This window comes from Eurypyga helias, unplaced genomic scaffold, assembly GCF_000690775.1.
Source record: "Eurypyga helias isolate BGI_N326 unplaced genomic scaffold, ASM69077v1 scaffold21090, whole genome shotgun sequence".
In the NCBI taxonomy this organism is placed as follows: Eukaryota; Metazoa; Chordata; class Aves; order Eurypygiformes; family Eurypygidae; genus Eurypyga; species Eurypyga helias.
In genome coordinates, this window is record NW_010225301.1 from 10,252 (window position 1) to 19,403 (window position 9,152).

General features: G+C 47.6%; 1 protein-coding gene across 1 annotated transcript; it reads right to left on the reverse strand.

Annotated features, from left to right (window-relative positions):
* Positions 1-248: 248 nt before the first annotated feature.
* Positions 249-4,304, reverse strand: LOC104507719 (mastermind-like protein 3; the record flags this gene model as incomplete). Its single annotated transcript, XM_010149086.1, has 2 exons — positions 249-1,743; positions 4,264-4,304. Coding segments are annotated over 2 exons (1,536 nt in total), but the record flags the coding sequence as incomplete, so codon positions are not given.
* Between the last annotated feature and the right edge of the window lie 4,848 nt (positions 4,305-9,152).

Here is a 9,152-nt window from a genome sequence, read left to right on the forward strand (position 1 = left end):
GCCCTAGGCACTCATCCGTAGAAGCACAGGGAAAGAATGCCAGTTCAGAGCAACATCTAGAAAGCATAATGCAACATCATTTCAGCCAATTCTTAAGACGATCAAGTTCCAACACAACACAAGAAGCTCAAGAAGTCTCTGCAATGACATCCCATTTCCAGAAGAAAGAGGAGATGACCACACAAAGACTTAGCAAAGCCTTTGTATCAGCCTCCTTTTGGTTGCCCGCGTATCACGCACGCGCTTACCTGACCGAGGGAAGGAAGCGATGCATATGCCAGGGGCTGATTTATCATTCCTTTCTGCTTCATGATGAGCATGCGTTTCTGTTCCTCGCTCAGGTGCGCCATCTGAGCTTGCATCTGCGGCTGCTGGGACTGCTGCTGCTGGATGTAGGGCATCATGGGGTTCTTGCTGGCGTTTGCCATGGGTGGGGTCATCCTCTGACTCAGCTCAGCATTGAAGTGGGTCAGAGGTTTGGTGTTGCCGTAAGAAAGCATATTGGGCTGTTTGCTTAAGGAGTTTGTGCCCAGGTTATTTGGCTGCTGACTGATCATACTCATGTGATTTTGCGGGAGGTAGTTATTAATTGTGGTCTTCTGTGGATTGTTTGCCATAGGAGGCACTATCGGGTTTTGGTTGTTAAAGGCTTGGGGATACATCATGGGACTATTTGGTTTGTCTGCACTGAAGGGTCCTCCGTATGGACTAGACGGAGGGCCCACAGGTGACCAGCTTGAGGCTTGATTTGGATGTTGCTGCTGCTTCTGCTGCATGAGCTTAGCTCTTTGCTGCTGCTGGGCTGCCATTTGCTTGAGCTGTTCAGCCGGAGACAAGTCAGCGCTTGGCATATTCACAGGTCCAGGCACTGATCCCGCCACAGGTGCTGCTGCTGGGTTCATAAGATAGCCATTTCCAGACCGCGCCTGCGTCTGGCCTGGAGTGTGGGCCTGGTTGGGCGTCTGGGGTGACTGAACAACACAGTTTGCTGGTGAGCCGGCGGGGACTGGGGCTGGCGGGGCACTGGACGCAGAAGCTATGCTAGAGGCTGTGGAGACGTTCGAAAACGGAGGACCGGAAGAAGAAGGCCTCACCTGGGGAGACCCTAAGGGGACATGAGCAAAAGGAGAATGAGATGGATCACTTTTCACGCTTGCACTCTCTTGAGTCTCTGTGGCAGGCCTGGGAAATTCCGTCTCCTTCTTCTCTTCAAAATCTTCATTGAACAAATCTTGTATATCATCTTCTGGAACGGTGTTCGCTAGTTCATCTATTAGTTCCTGCCACTCTTGATCGTTCAGGTTAATGTCCGAGAAGAGCTTGTTCTGATTTGAAAGCGATGTTTCAGAAGTGTCTATGCAGCTAGGGTCATCCAAAGGCTCTTGCTTTAGCTCCTTGTTCTGCAGGATGCTGAAACTATCGTCCAGCTCGTTGCAACCGTTTACGGGAAGCTTTATCTCAGAAAGCCCACCATTTTTACCCAAGTCTTCTAGACCACTACCATGAGTTCCACTGTTCTGCAGGGGCAGGGGAGCTTTTATATCAAGCTGGTGAAGAGGGGAAACAGCAGGCAAAGGCAAATTATTAGGCAAGTTGTTGATTGCCTCGATGCCTGGTACATCCTTCCGTACACGCTTGCTGGTCGGAGAAAAGTTCCCATCACAAACCCCATTCTGCTGTTCTCCATTGAGAGGTGAACGTGCACCTTCCAACTTCCTTTTGACCGTCTCTTGAAGCTTAAACAAAAACAAAGAGAAAACAAACATTAACCAGCTGCAGAGACAAAAAAGTGCTGGTAAGCCTTGTGACAGATATTGTCGTTAGGAGGCTCGATGCGGAGTAAGTTTTACAAACTCTGATTAGGAAGGTTTTTTTTATTTCATTCTTATGCCTTGTTCAATTTGAGAAGACGGTCTAAACCAAACAAAACCCCTCAAAGCCCTAAACCAAAGCTGCCCCTGAATAGAGCAGAACTCTAAAATGTGTCTGTGGTCTCCAAGTTACCAGAATGCTATGGAGCAAGTTGACTAATGCAACTTTTTGGTGCCTGACACAGTGATGAGACTTAAACGGCACCTAACACAGAGAGAAGTCTTAAATTGGACCAAAAAAATTAAATCATTAGAATTCACTATTTGCCCTGAAAAATCTTTTTGTTAGAAGTTTCTTGAAGCTTCTTGAAAAATACCTGCAATACAACTGATTGACTACTTGTATTAAAAAACGTGTTGTTGACACTAATTTTGAGAATATTCATTAACATGGTTTCATTTGATTAGCCCTCTGTTCTTGGCTATAAAACATATTGAGAATCAGTTTCAAGTGAGGAAAATAATATATATCCACCCTAAAAATCAGAAGGCACTTTGCATGACGTTAACTCAATCAGATTACAAAAAAAAAAGGAAATAACTTAGGTGCCAGGTGCAAACATAAGAGACATAACTAACAAATAATATCAAGACAAGTCTCCAGGAAAGCAAGTAAATTAGAATCTAAGAATGTTATTTTAAAAAATAGTGTATTAACATAAGCTTTAATTCAGGTTAAAAGAAGCATAGCAAAGCACTGTAACTGCAGTCCTCCCCTATCACACCAAAAGTTAAGTCCTCCGCTTATGTACCAGGCTAAAAAAAGCATCCCTTTTTGGCTAAGACAGAAAACAATAGTGGGGAGGGGAGGAAGCAAAGAGGTCACAGCTCTAGCAAACGCCTTCAGTACACACTTGCATCCTTGATACCAGAACAATAGAAGACAAAATACTGAAAGATCTTATCGATTTCTAAAGTATTTTTACTGGTATGAAAATCCCAAACATAGCTCCCACCCCTTCCCTAACCTAGAGGTCCTCAACCTTCTTTCTTCTCATAATCCAGATCCCATTTATTTCTCCCATCCCAGAGATGCCCTCATGGCTGCAGTCCCAGCTGAACATGCGTTGGACACTAAGCTACGTGCTGGCCCTCTGCAGAGATGGGACCTTTATAGCAAAGCAGAAAGGCAAGTCTACATGTCCTTAAGCAGACCATCAACTCCTTGATTTGTATTGAAGCAGAAGAGCTTTTATATGGGGGAAAACAATTAACCTGTGACTGAGAGTCACCAGTGGGTTACTGTTGGAATACATGCCCAAGACTGCTGCCTGTTCCTGTTCCCCCTGCACAAAGCCAGTGCATGCCAAGCCTCCCACAGGCTAAAATTCCTTCTCTTGGCTTCTGCGGTGTCACAGAGAGACCGGCTGCTGTGCGACCGCAGCCTCTGCCACACAGACCGCTGCTCGGCCAGGCTCCATCTCCTGTGCAAGATGCTCCACAGAGACTGTTCTCACGCTCAGTTTTTCCCCACTCCTGGTTTCTGGGGGTCAGGGAACAGTAGGGCCAGTGTTTTTCACTAAGTTCCTCTCCCTGTGCAGCCCAACCGCAGCAATGCGGGGTCAGGAAGGCTGTGAGCAACTTTCAGGCCTCCCCATTGCACGTGTGAAGTGCCCATCACCGGGGTGGGTCCCACTCCTCTCCCCTCACCGGACTGCAGCAGCTCTTGTGCCCACGAGTTCCGCAGTTGCCTGGGAATGGAGTCCGGCCCGTGGCGGCAGATGCAGGTGAGAGCGCACACCGTGCCCGTGCTCACCATTAAAGCCCCGCAGAGTCATGTTAATCAGCCATGGTCTGCAGGAGCACACCGGGCGGCAGAGCACGGAACCTCGTGGCAGAGGCATCCCCTTTTCATCTCTCCGTGCCGCAGCAGCAGCAAGCTCCAGCAAGAGGTGCTTGCCCAGGGGTGGTAGTTGCCTCATCTGTGCCCGTTAGCACCGACGTGGAAGGTAAGTCAACACCCAGGACTAGTGTGAAGGAGAAAAATCAGAGCCCACATGGAGGTTTATGATATGGCTCTCACCTCCACTGCTTCCCTCCCCTAAAAACCTGTGTTAGGCTGAACACCCCCGTATGACATTACAGCTCCCTGCGGCTTTCTGACCGGTGTGACTGGCGTGTGGCAGAGGCCTGCAGCCACCAAGCTGGCTCCACTGATCTTTATATAACCCTGGTTCAGACCCTGAGACGAGGAAAGGATGACACTGACATGGCACCGTGCCACGAGTACGGCAGCACAGTCCCTTCCAAGTTTCCTTTCTTCAGAGCAAGACAGGAAGGAGCACAATCTGGCTTTAAGTACAGGTGGTCCACAACACAGTTGATACAATGGCTTAAAACAGTATATTTAAAATATACTCACACAATTTACAGCTGAAATCACCCATTTCAGCTCCTAAGCCATCTCACAGCAAAGTCACTATTCCTGTTTGCCTTCCACATAGGAAAACAGTCACTGAATGTCGAGGGACTCAAGACCAAGTTTGATGGGCATGCATGCACAAAAACAGGGTTCAAAGAAATGTCCAAAACTTGCCCTGCCAAATGCCGGGCTAAAGTAAGAACAGTCACACTGAAGGACCTGGTGACAGGCTTCTAGTTGTGAATAAAAGTTTGCGTAAGGAAGAGACAGGAAAAAACAATTTGCCTTAATGACAAGTCAAGGATTAGTGAGAGCGATTATCTTCTGAGAAACACAAGAGAATTGACTCCATACATTGCACAACAGTCTCAAGACACCCCTTATAGAATTTTGGTAACAGTAACACACTTTCACATCATTTCACACTTCCCGTTTCACATTGTTTACTAATTTATCCTGAATCGACCACTTTATTTATAAATGAATGTTTACCAAAAGAATCAAAACTATCTAGTGGCAAATAAACCTGCCCTAAAAATATCAGCTCCTAAAGATTTCATCATGTGCTGAAACTCAGATGTCCTCCTGTACAAATACACAGAGACTTTAGTGAAAGTAAAAGCAGGCCCAGTCTATAAATATTAATTATTGTGTTTATCATGCATTACAACAAAAAGCAGCTTTAACATGGAAACTATTTTCCATGAAAAGTCAAATGTACACAGACTGTGCCTTGTTGCGGATGAAAACAAAACGAAGCCTATTCTGTGTTTGTAGCTCCACATTATTCTCCTTCAGAGGTTTTAGGATTTGGAGGGTTAACAGGCACCAGAAAAAAATAGTATTTTTATTTTCTTTTGTTTGCTCATTAAGCAAAGAGACAGAAACATAACACGAAGGCAACATGCTGGATACAACCTTTGCAGGTGGGGAAGCACCTTGGCACCTTTTAAAGGGGTTGGGAGCCGTAACAATAGATACATCTCTTCTTTTTGGGGTAGAACACAGACACATTCTTATGGAATCAATTTCAATGCAGAAATTAATTTTCTACCTGCATTTCATTCCAAATCACCATGTCAACGAGTGGACGGCTTCAATATGACGCACTGACCATACACTGGCAGTTTACACTACCAGGACTCCTCAGTGTCTTAGGCTGAAATCCCAGCACTTCCCCTTCCCTCTGTAAAAGAACAATGTCTGAAGTAAAATATTCTCCTGTAAGGTGTCTTCCCTCTCCTTCTAAGAATTCATATATAGCTTGTGCGTGTGATGTACAGCATGCATCCTGAAGATATTAGCAGCAGCGGAGAGATTTAAGTCTAGGAGCAGAAGACTCTTGACGCATAAAATAAAAGGAAAATGTTAAACAAAAATATTAAAATAAAGTAAAACCCTTCCCAGTTTCACAGGCCTTTAGCTTTATTCACACAAGATATTTGACCTGCATTTCCCAGCAGGTTTCTGCCTCAGCGCAGAAGAGTGTGAAGCAGGACTTGCTGTTCTTTACAAGCCTTCAGAGAAACTCCAGTTGCAGAGAAAGAGAAGGTGAAATTTTGGTGGGTTGAGTTTTTAAAAGACTCTCAGTCGGGGGAGAGGCAGGGAGACAGAGGCTGTGCACACAAACACTCATGGACCCGAATGGTCTAATCTAACCCCATCCTGACATTTGCCGCAGAGCTGCTCGGACATGCCACGACAGACCCCCTACATGAGCAAGGTAGCGTTGAGGCTGTCGGCAGGGCTTTCATCTGCCAGGAGAAGCTGCTCTGCTTCATCCCACCAGCAGCAATTCATTTTTCAAAAGAAATGAGACTGAGGTGCTGTTGTTATAGCAACAGCCGAGCCACTCGCCAGCCCATCCTCCACCATCGGTGGGCGGCTGTTCCAGTCATCCACGGGGAGTGACCAGGGCTGTGACAGCAGCTTCATCCTTCCATTGCTCTTTAAAAAAAGGGGGGGAGAGGGGTGGGAAGCCATGAGGCTAAATTCTCTTCCTCCCTGTAGAGGCTGAGCACGATTCACAGGGTCTAACACAGGTCCGCTTCTACTCAACAGCCAGCTGATCTGTGAGCCCACAGCAAGGGGGCTGGGGTCACTTCTAAAGAGGCTTTCACGCACTGGCTACATAGGTGACACATTGCTGCTAACTTCTCTCTTGTTAAGGCAGCTCCAGCCACTTCAACAGGAGGCAACAGCGAGAGGTCTGGCGTGCTCGTTCCCCAGCTGTGCTGGGACGTGCTTTGCTCTGCAGCCATCTTTGTCCCCCGTGGGAAAGCAGAGAAACCAGTCAAAGTCTGTCTTCCTCAGACAATACGCATGTTTACAAAACCAGGGGCTACCATGTTCTCCACACTGCTCTTCTGTGACTCCTTCTGTTAAGAATGAAAATCAATCTTTTCCCTTCCTCACACTGAATCACAGTCTGGCCCACCAGCCGTCCATGTTCAAATGGGCTTCAGTTCGCTTCCCTGGCAATGACTCAGGGGCCCTTCCTGCAGGACTTCTACCCGCTCTCCCATCAAGTCTGTCTGGCCTAACACCTCTTCTTCCAGGTGTTCTCAAGATTGGCCACCTTTCTTCTCCCAGAACTTTTCCAGATAGATCTTGACCTCCCCCCACCACAGGCTCTGCCAAACACTTCCCAGTGCAGCCATTTCCCGCCTGCACCCTGGTGACTGGGTCAGGTTCGCTCCTTAAATTCTTGTGCTGCCCTCAGATCCCATCATCAATTCAGCAAATGTCCCAGGGGTTGCTGTGAAGTGACACTAAGCGATTTGATGTGACAGCTCTCCTAACCACCTCATCTGAGATCAATAAGGAATAATCAGTATTGCCATTTGCATGCCAGCAATTCAGCCTCACCATTCGAAAGGATTCCTCATTTCTTGGACATCCTTCCTCAGTGTAAGACTTCTGAGACCGCCGTTACAAAGTTGACAGTGCCAAAGGGCCCTGCTACCCGAGGTACAGCCACATCTTGTGACCATCAGCTCCACAGCGGCCTCTTAGCGGCACCGGTGGCAGGAAGAGACAGTGGGGACAGCCTTTCAAAGACCGAGTCAGAGGTGAACCCAGACAAGTGCCGAAGGAAAGTGGAGGTGGGTTACATACCACCGCTTCCAACAAATGAAAGCATTCCATGCATCAGACCACTCCCCTGCTACTCAGATTTCTCCATGCTGCTGAAAGCACCGTGCCTGCTAAGTCGCAGGATGAAGCCTGACGTAGCAAATTGATTTTGGATCTCAATTGCTCACTTAAAGCACACGCTGTGCTCTTCCATGCTGGGCCTGCCTGCCCGGTTCTTGTTGGCCAGGGCAATGTTTCAAGTACGCAGGAAATTCACATTGTGAAATCCGTTTGAAGCTGGTAAAATCCCGATCTGCCAACCTAGCCAGCAACCTGTTCAACTCCGCAGGCTCAGAGTAACCTCTGCCTCACGAAGGAGGTCAGACCGTTGCCTGTTACACAAGCTGCTGAGGGCTGCTGGGGACTCTGCCCTCGCCCCTGGTTTTGCCAACAGCCATCAGAAGAACAAAATCATTCCTGGTAAAGATAGGAAGTAAAAGATGCTCAGGGCATCATTTAAAACTGAAGGAGGTAACAGTGAGGAAGACTATCCGCTTCCTCTCATTTTAGCCCGGCTGGTTGGACCGGAGGGGCTGCTCTCTCCAGCAGCAAGGGTAGAGAGCACTGGCTGCCCGGGTGCAGAGCAGGCAGCACAGGGGTGCACAGGGCCCTCGCCAGCTGCCAGGCTCCCCGCCACCGTCGGGAGCTGGCTCACGCTGGGAGATCAAGCGGAGGACACGGGAGAAGGGTAACAAAAAGGGCACTGGACGAGAGCAAAACAGCGGCAGCACCAGTGAAGTGAAACCAGGCAAGCACCGTGACTACCTGCGCTCAGTCAGCCAGGTAAGGATGGTGATGTGTGCTGAGACAGCTCGAGAAAGGCAAGAACTGGCACGAGCTGGCATCAGAGCTCTGAAGCAGGGATGAGCAAGAAAAGGGGAGACATTTCTGTAGAGACGGAGAAAGGGAGGTAGCTTCTCCCATGGCTCGACTCTGCCTGATCACAGTGGAAATGTACTTTCATCACAGACTGAAGAAGTTTTGCACTTCTGTTGCTCAGGTCGTGTGATAAGAGATTTCATCCAAATAAAAAATGATAAATAAGCACATGTATGTTTACTGATTGCAGGCTTTTAAACCACCCCATTGCATTGCTGCCAGAAAGACATTTTCTGCTGTAGAAACGAACACCGTGGAGAACGCCTAGCTAGTGAGAGATGCAGGAGTGAAGAAATAGGTACAAAAGTCAGTGGAAAAATTTATACACAAAAAATACCAACTACACTGTTCAAGTGGCATGTGTCTCTAACAGGCTGGGGAAAAATGCGTGATCCTTCCGGAGCATAAGTGTGTAGATCATTTCCAGTTTGCCTTTCAAATATTTTTCTTTCATAATTTCTGTCTCTGCCTCTACACAACTCCAACTTGAATTTTAATGCAAAGGCAGTAAATGACACGCTTCTGAGGAGGTTTGGCATGCAAGGTCCCTGGGGAAGCTGTTGAGTAAAACACAGGCAATGGATGCAATTAATTTCCTCCATACAAAATTATTGGCAAGTTTAACTGGACTTCAGAGCACAAATTATTTCATGGATGAAATGCTGCCATCACTGTCAAACAGCCTTCCTGCCCAAGTGTATGATCTACACGGCTTCCTCCTCTTCAGATCCAGCCAGTTTAATCCCACTTTAGCCCAACAGGGTAAACACTGGCGAAGCAGTAGCCCCATCGCTTAGGGAGTGCCAGCATTTCTCTGTTTGTGGAAAAGTCTTAATGAAGGTGCTAAGAGCCCGAGAGCTAAACTACATAGCTGGCAGTGCCTACTCCTGCCTCTCACACCGAAC